Genomic DNA, 16,991 nt, shown 5'->3' with positions numbered 1-16,991 from the left:
ATGGATCTCTCTTTACGACGAGGCTGGAACGATACAATACGATTTTCCCTATCCGATCGATCGTAGCGATTTCCTCGCGAGCCGAAGTCCGAGAAGTAGGTCCTTGGGCCTCGGAGGACCGTGGGACCAAGAATCGCGCGAAAGAAGAAGATCGATGCCATACACGCGTGAAGTGCAGTCTACGAGACGGAAATTTCACCAGATTTCTTTACACGGAACATTACCGGCTAAATTTTTCAACAATTCACGTGCACAGCCAGCGCTGCAGTGTTCGAGGATCCGCGCGGGGCGTACCAAAAGACGCGCGGCGTGGTTCCTCGATGTTTTCTTCGGGGATCTATATATATATATATATATTCGCGGATTGGCCCCGCGAGCTCTCGAGATACTAACCGCGTCGGCCCCCGGTTCTTTTCGCTCGATTTCTATTTTTCTCTCGTCCCGAGATTTCATATCTTACATCGACACTTCGAAAGGACTTCCCGTCGAACGATCGGAAGAAAGGGGGGATTTCGTTCAGGTATTTCTCCCCCCTCCCGTACGTTGGAAAACAGTGAATTTTCCTATCGATTCGACGAACATCCTTGCTTCGATTTATTCCTCAAGTTTGTCTTTTTTTTGTCTTTTTAAGAGAGAAAGAGAGTATCGGGGACTTTGATATAGAGAAAGAGAGAGAGAGAACACGTTTTCTAGGTGTCGCACTATTGGAGCGCTCTGCAAGGGATGTAAAAGCATCGATCCGCTAAAAAGCACTATAGGGTGACGCCGTGAGTTCGGGATGTTCCTCATTTTTTTTTTTTTTCTTCTTCTTTTTCCTTTTTATTTATTCCTCGCCTCGGTACGCTACCTTCTCACCGTTTCGTATCGCTGTCAATGTTCGTGCCCGGCTTTTTCGAAAGTACACGCGTCGCGAGAGCGCGAACAACATTTTCCTCGCGTTAATGGGGGGGATTGGTTGTCTGGGTACACGGAAACGGTATTATACGACTGTCAACCTCGTAAATTTCCAGTCGTTAAGTGCTCGTTATTCGAACAGCGGTTTTGGAATATTGTGTTCCCAGGTACACGCGAATATTATCCGCGACTCGAGACGGAAATTCTTCGCGATTCTTCGTAAGCGTTTCAAGATCGTTTCCGTAGGGATTGATGAAAAAGAGGTGGTGGTTTTTTTCATCACGTGGTTACTTTGCGAATATTTCTTCCGAGTTGTTAAAAATCGTGAAAGAAATTTTGACGTTTTGCGAGAAAATGTAAAAGAGAATTTAGATCAACAATTTTCGACGATTAGAATTTCATTGAAACAACGAAGGGCTCCTATTTGCAATTACACGGGAGAACTGCCCTCGTTTCGTAACGTGAAAATGTCACTATCCGTTGCCAGTAATTTCTCGGTTCAAAGGATAAAAAAAAAATTGTATTTTTGAACTTCGAAGCTGCTTTGTAAATGGTTCTCTCGAATCGTTAAGAATCTTAGGAAAAAGTTGGCGTTTTCGAGAAAAGAATCTGGGTTATTAAATTTCAATAACCATATTTTTATTAAAAACCTAAAGGAATCCAGTTTGCAATTAGCCGCGACGCTGCCCTAATTCCGCGTCAATCGTTTCTATGTAAATGAGGAAACAATGTTGTTTAGCGATAAAAGAAAAATCGTATTTTTGAAGTTCGTCGTTAAGAATCGCGGGGAAAATTTCAGCGTCTTTGAAAAATAATCTAGGTTACCAAGTTTCGACAATTATATTTTTTCTAAAAGGTTTCCAATTTACTTTTACACGCGACCCTGTCCTAATTTCGTAAAATGAAAATATCGCGATCGTTCGTTGCTAACCATACAAAAAAATCGTATTTTTCGAGTTCACTGTCAAGAATCACAAAGATAATCTTGGTGTGAAAAGGAAAACATTTAGGTTACGAATCTTTGGTAACTAAATCTTCGATTTAAAATTTGAAATTTGAAATTTAATTCGACGCAATACCAATAGTACTTTGTAAAACATCGAGATCGTTAGATTCATCCTGCAAACCGCACGAAGATCGTGCAAAAATACAAATGTTTTTTTTTCGAGAAAAGAATCCAGGTTGTAAATGTTTCGTAAATTTTCATTAAAAAGCCAAAAGGACACCGATTTAAAATTCGACGCGACGTTACTCGTACTTCCTGCAACATCACGATCGTACGGTTCGTCTTGGAATCCGCGTGAATAATTTCTCGCGGTAACAAAGTCGCTAAAAGTCGATCGTTAATCACGTAGCCGAGTTCGATACCCGTGACGACGAGACGACCGATACTAATCCGCGAAAACACGAGGAACACCCGACACCACGAGCGGGGATCGGAGAATCCTAGCACTAGCCTAATTACACCCGGTTTACATGATCACTGGTAGCATCTCATGTCCACGAATTCCTATACGTGACCCACATACATACACACATCGCGATCGTACGTACGTTTGGACCACTACGCTCGCGTGTTAGCAATTCTCTCGCGACGAATGTGTACAAATACTTTATGCAAGTACGCATGACGTTCACCCTAGCCGCTAGAAGAAAACGACTCGTCTAGGATCGCTACGAACGTTGCTTTATCTCAGAGTCACAGAGCGTGATCAAACAGAAAGATAGAAAAAGAGAGAGAGAGAGAGAAATAGATAGATAGATAGAGATAGAGAGAAATAGAAGAGAGAGAGAGAGAGAGAGAGAGAGAGAGAGAGAGAGAGAGAGAGAGAGAGAGAGAGAGAGAGAGAGAGAGAGAGAGAGAGAGAGAGAAGATAGAGTCAGAAAGAGAGAAGATAGAGTCAGAAAGAGAGAGGCAAAGAAAGACAGTAGACAGACAGGTAGAGAAAGTTCGAAAGTAAGAAAGAAAGAGGTAGAGAGAGAGACAGAGGTTGGGCCACACTTACGTGAAAGAAAATAGCGCGGAAATGAGGATAAAATGCAGCACAGTTCATGTGAAAAGAAAAAAAGTTATCAGAGGTTAAAGTTCAGCTCCACGAAGAGCCTTCACCGGATACGCGTGGATGCATGTCGCAGCTTAAAGTTAGATGACGCGTGTCTTACGTTCTAGAAATGGCCGTCGGAACTTTGTTAGTCTCTATCCTGAGGGAAACGGGTCTCCCTACGTGCCTGATTCGCTGTGGAGGATTCTCTTAATAGGAAACGAACAATTATCTAACCGCGGGTCCTCGATTCCGCGAAACAGCGACTAGACGAGAACGTGTGGCGATTCGCCGCGATTCTGGCGATTTATTGATACTCTGGCCACTTCTCTGTTACGCGGTCACTTCGATCGAGATTCCACGATGTACGAAAGGAACTGTTCCTGTTATACGTCCTGGTCGCTCCTCTCACGAGGATCGAAACGTCTTCGTTACGCTGCAATTACTCCCATCGTACGACACGGCCCGGTTTAACTATGGACGATCGTTTCGGCGAAGATGCAAAAAGTCGCTCGATTCGAGAACGAGATCCGACAACGGATTCCAAAGTGTTCCTCGATGTAACGCGCTAGACGGCTTCACGGTTATTTTGATCCCCTTCGGCGAAAACGATATGTTTTTATCGCGCCACGCTTATCGGTAGTTTCATGGCCTGTTCGATGCGATAAATAACATGCATTTCTGACCGGCTGTCCACGAGCTTTCGGTATGCACGACGGTCATAAAAGCGACATAAAACTCCGCGGGTCAAGTTAAAGTAGACTACTTACGAGATCTGGTCCGTGACTGCGTTTAATATTTATCGTTACGACTCTATTTCGTGGACGGTTGATCGCAAGCGTTCGCTATTGCACTGGTTCAATTTGCATCGGAATACGCAATAGGATGGGTGTAATGAAAACGTGTATAGTTTTACTCGGAACGATACCCGTCGCTTTAATAATATTCTACCGAGCAACGATACGAATAAATTTCATTTAATTAGTATTCTTCCCGAAGCGAACATCCTTTTTGCACCTTCGGTAACTCGAGGAGACGTTTACATTGCTGCAACGTTCTCGCGTGGAATTGGTACTGTCGTATTGCTACATCTCGGTTCGGTGGATCTCGATAGTGTAAATTTATGCCGTGATGCGCGCGAAATCGGATCTTCGGGATACGATGACAAGTTTCGACTCGTAGGACTCGATAAAGACACTCCTGAAGATTCACGAGACTCTATGTGGAAGTCTTTGTACAGACAACTTCGTACTCGACGCGGAAGTTCTTGGCTTCGTCGCATCCCCAGAATCGGGGAGTTCAAATCAAATTTCAGTCCGAAATAAATGATTTCGGACCCACGGGACACGAAATTAACCTCGGAATTGTAGGGACCGATAACCCAGAGTCCCGAGAGTGGATACTGAAGCGTTTGACCCGATATACACGACACCCGGCTCTTGGGAACTGATACGAACGCCCTCGAGTTTTCTATAGTTTAAGGAGTCTTGGAAGTACCGGAAGTCTGGACGGTATCGTTGATACCGAAAGTTTCGGAGAGCTTTGGGAGTTTAGGGTATGTCTCTGGGTTCCAGCAGTCCTGAGATCTCGACGATCCTAAAGGTATCTTTTCGGATTTGAAAAATCTATGGTAAGCCAAGGACTGTGTCAGTTGTCCCATTTCTGGTGTCTTCTGTATTGAGTTTGACGAGTCCTATATCGTCTAGATTGAACCTGGTAGTTCCGAGGATTTAAACAGTTCTGAAGATATCTTTCTAGATTTCAAACATTTCTGGTACCCCAAAGTTTGGATTAGGTTTGAAACAGGTCTATGCCGAATGTAGGGGTTTTGAGTGCCTCAATGGTCTTAGAGATATTTCTCTGGACTTTAAAGATCCTTGTTACCTCAAGGTCTAGGTTAAGTTTGGGTTAGGCAGGTACGTTGTTAGTTAACGTAAGTTTGGGTTATCCAGCTACGTTGGATCTGGTGATAAGGGTACCTCAACAATCCTAAAGGTATCTTTCTGGATTTCAAAGATCTCTAGTACCCCAAGGTTTGCATTAGTCGTCACGAGTCTGGTACCTTAGATATTGGGTCAAACGAGTCCTGTATTGTCCATGTTGGACTTGATAAATCCTATGTTGATTATATCGTCGGTCAGTCGAGTCGAGTATCGTTTACATCGGGTCGTACCAATCTCTGTATCGTCAATCCTGTGCTTAACTCGTCCTATATTGTCTACATTGGGCCTGGAGAGTTTAATGTTGCTCGTATAGTTGTCTATATCGGTCAATATCAGTCCCGATGAAGTCTACGCCAAGGTAGACTAGTTCAATGTGGTCTATATTGGGTCAGACCAGTCCGATATGGTCTCTAGCTGGTTAGACCAGTTTGATATCGTCCGTATCAGGTGACTCAAATCACGATGACGTGTATCGCTTGTATCGAGTCCCAAGAGCTCAGCTTCGCCCATATCTTGTCACATGTAAACGAGGTTACCTGTATCGTGTCTCGCGAGTCCGTAGTCATATTTGCACCGTTCCACTGATTTTTCGCGAGATACGTATTACCTGGGTTCTTATCGCGTCGACTGTTTCGGAATTGTTTATTGCAGCAATGTATACAGTTCTTTTTCAGTACGTAAAAGTATCGTGGAGATGGTTCTACTCATCGAAAATCACGAGGAAAGTTTCAATATTGTTGTTTCTATTTTTGAACACGATTAGGTTCTTTACGTAGAAAATCGAAAATGTGCTGGAAAATTCGTTTATCCGTACACGTAAGAATGTTTTCAGAAAATGTACAATATTTTACGTTCGAATCGACCTTTGAATCTCTACAGACTCATTCGAGGAGTTAAAGTTTTGTACAAGTTAAATTTTCAAAGTTGTACGCAAGTTATTTCGAAAACTATGTTCGGAAATAATTTCGAAACACTGGAAACGACGTTATCAAGAAAGGAGGTGCTCTTCCACCATTTTGGTTTCTACGTCCACGATACTTTCAACGCGTGAATCGGCCCTACGCGGTTAAACCGGGCACACAGTGTAAGTACGCATTACGATTCCGTTACCTGCAACCTTCACGTTATCTCGACACGGCGGTACTTGACCTTCGAAAAAGCTTCGTCGCAGGTGTCTATCGTTCTCGCGCGATCTTCCAGTCGGCGTCGAGTAACCTGTCCCCCCGCCATTTTGCGCGACACTTTGCAATCGACGCGGCCGTGTTTCATCGAGTTCCCCAGCCCTCCCTATTTCGCGAACGTCCGAACGAAAATTGACTATCAAGTTCCTCTTTAACGAACCACCGCCGACAGATATTAAAATTCCCGACTCGAGGAAGCTCTACCCGTTTTTTAATTTCAATCTACCGCCGTCGAGTTTGCGCGGGAAAACTCTCTCTACCGGCGGTTACGGGACAGGTCTTCGGGATGGCGTTCCAACAACGCCCGACGATTGATTCTCTTGATTATGCGCCGCGTTCTGCGACGCATCTACGTCCCGAATCTACGTTCCGTCTCGATACGGGCGCGCGGTCTCTTCTTTTCGCGTGGATTCGCCATGAAAAACGATCGGTTACGTGAATTTTCCAATCGCAAAAACGAACGAAACGAAAAATCGAGGATTTTCGCTCTCGAGAGGATTCATTTCTCGAATCCTTGATCTAGAGATTAAGAGGATTTAACACTCCGTCTACCGTGAGTGGACTCTTCGTCTCGAGAACGATGATGCACAGACTGACTAGCCTGTAACACTGTACGACACGATTTTTGCCATTCGATAACCTGCGGGTGATCCTTGCAGAGCCACATTCCACAAATAAGAATGAGGAAGACTAATTAGTGTAACAGTCACAGTTTTCGAAACACAAGGATTTTCGACAAAAATGCGGTATTACGTGTAAAGTAAACACGTTAGAGAGTTCTAATTGGGCTTCCAAAATAGACGAGAGTTTCTCGAATATAGTGGTACATCATTGATTAATTGTTTTTGGTCCTAACTAGCTATGATAACGTCAAAATATAAAATTTACGAAAAGTTCTTTAGCTAGGACAAAACCTCTATCTAAAATAGGATTCTATAGACATTTCTGAAAAAGAAATTGCCTGGCAAAAGTGTCGGAACGACTTCTATTTCGAGCAGGACGAGAAAATGTCTTAATAATGTTTGACCCTTTTTCTAATACTTCAGCGTTCTATCTTTCTCTTTCATACATTTCCGTGGATACCGATCAACAAAATATGATGCACTTCTCGATCAATTTCAATTAACCCAAATTTCATTAACGCAATATTCTAAATTCGCAGCCAATTAGCTCGGTACTACCCGCGACCAAGAATGATCGTTCGTCGCGAGTAATACCGATTACCAGGTCTCACCACGTGGAGGTTGCTGCGAGCGGAGACCCGGAGAGAGATAGATGGATTCAAAGTTCCATCGATCTCTCTCGACACGCAATACAAACGAAATTACTAAACCTGGAAGATGGAAGGAATCAAAGTTCCTCCGATCTCCTGGTTTAGTTCCGCCGAGCGATTACATTATGGAAAAAATTAGGCAAAATTGGGAAAGTCGCGACGCGTACCGTGGAGTTGGTCCTACTAGGTCGATCCCGTTTCCTCTTGGTGGGCCCGATTCAAGAGGAAATGCGCGACGCCATCCACTCCGCTAGAGGAGTGCCCCGTTTCTCTCAACTCCGCAGCCAGGAGCCACGCAGAGCGTGGACCTGACTCACGAAGGATCACAAAGAGAGGGTCTTATCCTGGAACAAGGGCTTCCACAGGGACCGGCAAGGATACCTGCCCCTGTGTTCGCAGCATCTTCTCTCTGGAAGCGGACGCACCAGAAGAAACGACGATCGACCGTTCGGACCACCTACGCGGCCGGTCACTTGCTTATGCAACAAGCAGAGGTAACCGGGCTGAGAAACGGGGAAGCGAGCAAAAATAAGCTACTAATTTCATAATTGCTTGGCAGAGTACAGAGATTCGTACACGGAGACCTTAAACCTAACTTAGTCTACGCTTAGAATTATAAATTCTGCGGAGGAGGTGATGAAGCAGTCCTCTTTGTTCTTCGTTTCCTAATGTATCTAGCTATGGTAGTCGAGTGAAACTTAAAACAAATATCAAACTAGTCGAAATACGATCGCAAAGTAAAGTACACGTGGGTTAATGGTCGAATACATTCACGAAGTAACAGAGAAAATAAACGAAGCAGTGACAAGAAATAAACATGGAAAAACAAGTACAAATTAAAATCGGTGAACGAATAAAATTAAACAAAAGATTAAATGAAAAAGAAAGAAAATTGGAGATTGGTCGCCAGTACTGACCACCGCCTATCAGTGGTCAGTACCGGTTACTAATAGGTCCACTATCATCTATGGTAGTTAGCGGATAGTCCAGGTGCTCTAGTTGGAGAGATCCGTCCAGCTTGGAGGCTCCCGCTGAAATGAAATTTTCGGTAATCAAGGTGTCTATATATACCTCCCCACAAAGTGACTTCTCATTATTTTGGTTGCCTTTGTTCGATTTAACCGAATATTTTAATCAATTGACGACTGTTATGCCATTATTTGTACCAGAGCATGGTTAAAAAGTTGTTTAAAGTATGGTCCAATTACAGTTGTTAATAATTATGATAAATAATCAACAAGATATTGCGAAATCTGCGGAAGCGTACGGTTTCAATGAATGTTTATTCATCTGCGCGATTGTTATTAATATTTACGCATATTTCGAACATTAATGTTACAATATTCATCTTATCTTTGCATTACAAATGATTTATTTAAATATGGAAATTAATTTTAATGGAGAGTCGAAGTAGAGTCATGTTTCTTAAAGTTTTAAAGCATAAAAAATAATAATTGTCTATTAATTGTCTAATTAATTTAACATTTGTTTAATTCTTGTAATTTACACAATACGCGTAAAAGATGTATTCTTTACTTAAAAGGAACAAAATTTAATTAATCACTTTTCTAGATATAAATAAGAGAAATAACATCAAAGCTACATATATCGATTATCGATTCACAAGTGTTCAACACGGTGATTCTTTTATCTAGAAAAGTGATTGATTGAATTTTTCCGCTTATAAGTGAAGAATACAACTTCTACGCGTATTGTGTAAATAATAAGAATTGAACGAATGTTAAATTAATGTATCCAGTAGACAATTATTACTTTTCATTCTTTAAAATTCTAAGAAACTTGTGTTTACTTCGAATCTCGATTAAAATTAATTTCTATATGCAAATAAATCATTTGTAATGCAAGAATCAGATGTATATTGTAACATTGATGTTCGGAACATGCGTAAATATTAATAACAATCGCGCAAATAAATAAACATTCACTGAAACCGCTTGTCTTCGCAGATTTCGCAATACCTTCATGCTTATTTCTCGTAATTATTAACAACTATTATAGAACCATACTTTAAATAATTTTTAACAATGCTATGGTACAAATAATGGCTTAAAAGTCGTCAATTTGTTAAAATATTCGGTTAAATTGAACAAAGGCAATGAAAATAATGAAGAGTCACTTTGTGGGGAGTTATACATAAACACCTTGGTTACCGAAAATTTCATTTCAGCGCGGGCTTCCGAGCTGCACAGATCTCTTTCACTCTTCCATTAGAGCACCCGTACTATCCGCGAACTATCATAGATGATAATTAATCTTTTGGTAACCGGTACTGACTGCTGATAGGCGGTGGTCAGTACTGGCGACCAGTCCCCAACTTTCTTTCTTTTTTAATTTTTTCTTTAATTTTATTCGCTAACTGATTTTAATTTGTACTTGTGTTTCCATGTTTATTTCTTGTCCCTGCTTCGTTTATTTTCTCTGCTACTTCGTTAATGTATTCGACCATTAACCCACGTGTACATTACTTCGCGATCGTATCTCGACTCGTTCGATACTTGTTTTAAGTTTCACTCGACTACCATAGCTAGATACATTAGGAAACGAAGAACGAAGAGGACTGCTTCGTCGCCTCCTCCGCAGAATTTATAATTCTAAGCGTAGACTAAGTTAGTTTTAAGGTCTCCGTGTACGAATCTTTGTACTCTGCCAAGCAATTATAAAATTAGTAGCTTATTTTTGCTCGCTTCCCCGTTTCTCAGTCCGGCCACCTCTGCTAGTTGCATAAGCAAGTGACCGGCCGCGTAGGTGGTCCGAACGGTCGATCGTCGTTTCTTCTGGTGCGTCCGCTTCCAGAGAGAACATGCTGCGAACACAGGGGCAGGTATCCTTGCCGGTCCCTGTGGAAGCCCTTTTTTCAGGATAAGACCCTCTCTTGGTGATCCTTCGTGAGTCAGGCCCACGCTCTGCGTGGCTCCTGGCTGCGGAGTTGAGAGAAACGGGGCACTCCTCTAGCGGAGTGGATGGCGTCGCGCATTTCCTCTTGAATCGGGCCCACCAAGGGGAAACGGGATCGACCTAGTAGGACCTACTCCACGGCACGCGTCGCGTCTTTCCCAATTTTGCCTAATTTTTTCCATAATGTAATCGCTCGGCGGAACTAAACCAGGAGATCGAACGAACTTTGATTCCTTCCATCTTCGCGGTTTAGTAATTTCGTTTGTATTGCGTGTCGAGAGAGATCGATGGAACTTTGAATCCATCTATCTCTCTCCGGGTCTCCGCTCGCAGCAACCTCCACGTGGTGAGACCTGGTAATCGGTATTACTCGCAACGAACGATCATTCTTGGTCGCGGGTAGTACCGAGCTAATTGGCTGCGAATTTAGAATATTGCGTTAATGAAATTTATGTTAATTGAAATTGATCGAGAAGTGCATCATAGTTTGTTGATCGGTATCCACGGAAATGTATGAAAGAGAAAGGTAGAACGCTGAAGTATTAGAAAAAGGGTCAAACATTATTAAGACATCTTCTCGTCCTGCTCGAAATAGAAGTCGTTCCGACACTTTTGGCAGGCAATTTCTTTTTCAGAAATGTCTATAGAATCCTATTTTTGATAGCGGTTTTGTCCTAGCTAAAGAACTTTTCGTAAATTTTATATTTTGACGTTGTCGTAACTAGTTAGGACCAAAAATAATTAATAAATTATGTACCACTATATTCGAGAAACTCTCGTCTATTTTGGAAGCCCAATTAGAACTTTCTAACGTTTTTACTTTACGCGTAACACCGCATTTTGGTCGAAAATCCTGGATATTTACAAAAACTCTTGTTTGTTGAAAACTGGATGTGATACAGTAATTCGGTTTCCGTATTCTTGTTTGGGGAATGTAGCTATGCATGAATCAACCCAGAGTTATTGGAAGGCAGAAAAATATTTTACATTGTCTGTGTAATCGAACAATAATCTATTTTGTATCGCGTTGCAATAAATTCGTAGCCGAAAAGTGTAGAAACAACGCATTCAGTGAGGAAATTGTGCGTTAGTCTCGAATTATCGAACAATAATCTATTTCGCAACGAGCTATTATGTAGAAATCAATAACGAGAAGCATAGAAATAAAAGACAATGTGCACAGTGACGGAACTGTGCATACGTTAGAATAATGAAACGACGATCTACTTTGTACCGTGGTACTACAAACTTGAAGCGAAAAGTATAGAAACAAAGAACAATGCACACAGTGACGAAACTGTGGCCATGTTACTCGCGAATAATGAAACGACGATCTACTTTATATCGCGCAGCTATAAATTGTAACTTTAAATGTAGAAACAAAGGACAACGCACGTAATGACAGAACTATGCATACATTAGTCGCGAACAATGGAACAATAATTTAATTTACATCCTACTACGGTCAAGTTTCCACAATTGATAAACACGTGACTAGAGTATCGGTACTCTCCATTCCGCGAATAGTTTCACTCGTATTTAATCGATCGTGTGATCAATTAGTCGACTCGACGATTCCGGACTCCGTTTAAAACAATGAATCGGAGCATTTTTGCAACACGACCTATCTCCTACTTTGTCGTCGACACTCGGGGGTCATTTATGGAGATTTCAGTGTGAAAACAAGCAAGCGTGAAAACAAAGTACTCGCGTGAATAGAAATTACGGAAATATCGGCGCGAGTAAAAAATGATTCACGGAATTATGAAACACAGTAGTCGGAGGGTTAAATTTCGTTGAGTTCCGGCCACGAAAAATTATCCACGTTTTTCTCCTTCTCGAATGAAACCGTCTTCGAGTGTAAACAGTCATGAAGAGAATCTTTGCACACGATCGTTTTTCACGCAGAAAGTGAACCGTTCGGTATCGGTCCGTCGGCGAACAACGACGACAGATTCTCGTCGATTCGTTTTTAATAGACGACGCGAAGGATGACGATGATGCCTGAAAGGATAGTGGTTAAAGGACGAATTCTTACCAGCTCCTCGTCGTTCAATGTTGCTCTGGGCACCGCCGATGTTAGACCCGCCGCGTTCCTCTTCGTCGCCGCCATTGTCTGGGAAAAGATAGAAATTAATGCTCATCCGATTCGTGAACAATGCCTTCCAGTCTCTCTATTGTATAGACAGAGATAAAGAGCAGGAAGAGAGAAACTGAAAGGGGGAGGTTGGGTGAAATTAAGACGAAGAACATGACGATGACTGGGGCTGGAAACGTAAGAGAATGAAACGGAGACAGAAATCGAGGAAAATGAGAGAAACACGAAGTGACTGTCTGTGGATTCACGAGATATACAGATCTTTCGAGACAACGAAAATTATACTACGACAGAGCAACGAGAAAGAATACGTTCCTTTTACCGTGAACGAGTTTACTCGAAAGATACAATTAATTGCGAAAATTATTGGAAAAAATAGTGACGAATCGACAACACGTAACATCGAGAATTACATTTGGCATGTGTTTCTGCTTTCTCTTTTCTTTTCTTTTTCTTTTCGTATGTCCTTTTTCTTTTTTTTCTTTTTTCTCGTAAAACTCGAAGCGCGTATTTCTCAAGACAAGAGGCGCAACGTTTGTCGCGATTTGTAGTCTCATGCCAAATATATTTGTGATATTCGCTTTGTTATTTACAAGTACTATTTACAGTCGTGATAAAGTGTGTCTTATTTACATTGGCTCGATCCAAAGCCGTGCTTTGAGCGTTTCATCGAAAACAGACAATAAGCTTCTCGATCTTCAATGCGCTAGAACAATTTTCTAAAAGTTTGCCAAGATCCGCTACGAAACTAGAATGCATCAAGGCGTGACTATTCTAAGAAAGACGGAAAACAAAGTGTAAAATTTCAATCAGAAAGAAACTGTGCCAGCAATCATACTCTCGGCAAAATGATAATTCGCGTCAGGCACGATGATGAATCGATTCGTTGTGCGACTAAATCGTGAAACTCTCTAAAAGCGAAAATAAATTCTCGTTTCGAAGAACGTTGAGTAGCTCGAAACAAAACTGTCGAACGTTCACGGTCTGTAAAAGATACGTGTACGTTTCACGTTTTCGATGCATCGAAACGATAAACGTCGATACTCCGATACCACACAGCTAGTAAAATTTCACCATCGTCGTGCGAGCAAATTGTGAGAAACACGACAAAATTACATATCGTTAATACATACTACTCTTCGAATTCCATTCGTAATAATTTCACATTACACACCGTCAGTATACTATACGCTACTAATTGTTTCGAATTGATGGAAACTTAATTCAAATTCCATTCGTAATAATTTCACTTGGACTCAGTTACCGCGTTTCGAACGTTTCTTCGTACTTTCGAACGGTCAAGATCGAAGAGCTCTGCTCAAAGACGAACTCGTACTTTCGCTTGAAAACACTTATCTGTACTGAAACATCGTCTAGACGGTGATGGAACGGAATCGGTGCGAATGAGTCGTGTAAAACCACCGTCGTGATGCAACAAAGACGATGGGAGTCGGATGAAAGAGAATGGAAAGAAAGAAACGAAAAAAGGTAAAGGAAAAAAAGAGACGAAAAGAAAAAAACAAGAAAAATGATGGTCCGATGCGGGACAATAGCGAGGGAACCGAGACCGAAACGGACGAATGAGAAACGTAAACGTGACGTGTGGTGGGGAACGAATAAGAGGTGTGGGGTAACGGAAACCGCGGGAAATACAAATTAATGACGGAATTACGGTGAAAGGCAGAGCCAGATGAAAATTGTGAAATCTCTACGGCGGTGATCTAGTCCAATTAGCTTATGGCGGCCGGTAGCCGCGCACCGCTGTAGGAATTGCGGCTGGTTAGATTTCGATTAATGTATCATACGGGGCCCCGTGCTCGGTGCATGCGCTACTGTCTCGTCAAAATGTGGAGCAGAGACGTTAATATCCCGTGCGTTGAATTTTAGCGTCGCCAACGTGCGAGTTCCCGCGTATTTTCTACCGGTTCGTCTAACTTCTCAAGCGTGCTCGCGACGTGTGAAGCGTTTACGCACGGGGCACCGTGTGGTCTCCTCGTTTGATTCTCTCCGACAATTACACCAGGAGGAGTAAATCCTCGCCACAATCCTGTACGGTAGAATAACGAATTAACGATGGTCGCGGTTCGCTCTCGCGACCTTTCGATCTCGATTTGTATCGTTTCTCTTCTGAGAATCTCTCGAGCACTCTTTCGATCGTTCACGTCCTTTTCGTCGATCCGTTGCCTCGCAATTCACGAACACTCGTGAACTCAACGTGGCTCGTTGAAACGAAGCTACGTCGAGTCGAGCGTTCGTGTGAAATATTGAATCACGAGCACTGTATCGTTACAAACGATATTCGATGAACAGAATTTGTCAACGACGATCGAAACGTCGCGAAAGTTTGCGCACAACGCTCTACGCGCGACTATCGTCGCTCGAATATTTCATTTCGTGCGAAGAGCGCTATAATGTTACATATTCCAACGTTCTACCATCGGTTTCTTTTGTCTAATTGATCGTTCGAAGGGCACACGCATTATCCTCGCTTCTCTCGACGAGGATACACACGGAGTGCTTTTGCTGTCCCTTTCTCGCTTCTTCGAACAAAAAGACATCGTTTACAGAAAGAAAAAAAAAAAATAGATTGGTGGAACTAGAGAGATAGGAAGAGCGCTAGATGGAAAACAACCGGTGTGTTAATATATATATATATAAATATATACGTATGTGTATATACATATATTCGCGATACGGTCGTTGGATCGGCGAATCCACGCGAGATTCAATCGTTCTAACTATAATAATGAACTATGATAATGTACCTACTCACTACGGTATTTCGTCTACTTGTGCATGCGATCGTCGTGACAAAAACAATTTCACGCGCGGGTACACTTAGAAGATTGAAACATCGAACGGAACGTCAACGTATCGAGCATTCTCGGGAGAGTAACATATTTAGGTGTCTCGAGAGGGACATTGTCCTAAAGGTTGCGTTATTTACGGAGAAAATGGATCAAAATTTGTGGTAGAAACGAGTAGTACGCGATTCCGTGTCCAACTGTGGTCGAGAACGCGAGATAAAATTTCTTTCCACGAGGCTTCGTTCTCGAGAGAATTGAATTTTAATATTCGTCTGATCGGTTCTCGCTGGTTCTACTTGCATCGATGTTTCTGAATGTTAATTTCGATGCGGTATTATCCGTATCTATTGTTTCTCATTGGACAGATCGTACGGTCGATGAAAAACGAACGATACCGTCGTCGAGATTTAAAAATTCCCGCGCAAGTGGAAACAGCGAGCAATGGTCAGACACTCGTCGAATATTCCGATTGATTTTTCCTCGAAAACGGAGCCTCGTGGGATGAAATTTCATTTCGTATTTTCGATCGACTTTTACACGTAGAATCGGTTACTGTTTCGTTCCGCCACGATTTCCGATACACCGTTGAAAGAATTCGAGTCTGGTGTCCCGAGAGGTCTCGAGGATACGTCGACACTCCGTAGAAAAATAGACTTGCGCACAGACTACGGCAAAAAGTGACGAGCAAAACGTTACGTACCACGAATCAGCTATTGCGGCACGCGCGGAGCAACGCTTCCATCTTCTCCTCTCGAGATTCGAAGCGTCGAAAGCTCTGCCCTCTTCGCCGATCGCAGCGATTTTTCGTCGTTCGACGCGACGAGTCGGAGCAGAGCGTTCGGAGCTGATCGAATATCGTCTCGATATCTCGATCGGGAGATCTCGAAACGATGTGGTATCGATACGATCGAACGATCGAGTCGATTGGCTAATTCGATGCGTTGCTCGCGCGAACGTTGCCTGCATGCTAAATCAAAGTCTGGGGAGGATCTCTCGAAAGGGAGAAAAAGATAGAAATAAATAAATATATAAATAAAGAAGAGATAAGAACCAAGCAACGCAGGCGTGAAAAAGTTCGAGCTAGGTGCGAAACAAAGTCGAGTGAAGCGAAAGGTGCGCACGCACGCACGAACGTGCACGTCAGTGAGAGTGAACCGAGAGAAAATAGAAACAGAGTCGGCGAAGCATGCTGCGCTACGTACGGCAAAACAAGCCTTTTATTTAACTTCGTTAAGGAGGCATTTAATTAGTACCTTCAAGACCTGGAGGTAGAATTTTTGAGATTTTTTGAGAGGTTTTTTTCAGTGAGTGGTTTTGTTTTTTTCAGGTGTTCAGGTGGATACAACAACGGGCGCCACAGAGAACAAACAAAGAAAATGGCAATATATGCCGGTTAGTACGTGTATCGCTTGCATCTTTTTCTGGTATTTTTTTTTTTTTCTTTTCTTTTCTTTTTTTTTCAATGCTTCGTATGTTACGGATGACAGATACATTAAGAGATCAGAGAGGCACAGAACGTGAATCGGGACTCGTCAACGACGAACGAATAATCTTCCACTGATGAGGTTCTACGCGCGAGGTTGTTGATTCGCGTAAACGTGGACGCTTCAGGGGACGATTAAAAATCAATTCCGCACGCGAAAGATCTTTCAGACGAATCGAATTCACAGAAATGCGTGGACGACGATGAAACACGCGTTTCCACAGTTCGCTGAAGATTATTCCTCGTCGGTGAGCGCGAAAACCTGAAATCGCTGGTATAACGGCTGCGCGTTTGTATTTTCCGCGCTGTCGGTTTCGTAATTCCTCGGAATACCCGAGGAACACCGTGCCATTG

The 16,991-nt window shown here is 42.5% G+C and overlaps 1 protein-coding gene across 5 annotated transcripts in view; it reads right to left on the bottom strand.

The window, feature by feature from the left end:
* Window positions 1-16,991, bottom strand: part of Unc-13 (unc-13) — a 180,406-nt gene that overhangs the window by 97,524 nt on the left and 65,891 nt on the right. For all 5 annotated transcript variants that reach the window (XM_076323091.1, XM_076323095.1, XM_076323092.1 and 2 more), the window contains exon 4: window positions 12,288-12,365. In XM_076323091.1, the coding sequence (XP_076179206.1) occupies window positions 12,288-12,365 (78 nt within the window). The remainder of the gene's footprint in view (window positions 1-12,287; window positions 12,366-16,991) is intronic.

The sequence above is a fragment of the Ptiloglossa arizonensis genome, chromosome 11 (assembly GCF_051014685.1).
Source record: "Ptiloglossa arizonensis isolate GNS036 chromosome 11, iyPtiAriz1_principal, whole genome shotgun sequence".
Classification (NCBI taxonomy): Eukaryota; Metazoa; Arthropoda; class Insecta; order Hymenoptera; family Colletidae; genus Ptiloglossa; species Ptiloglossa arizonensis.
Note: the sequence above shows the minus strand (reverse complement) of the source record. Positions and strands in the feature narration are given on the sequence as shown.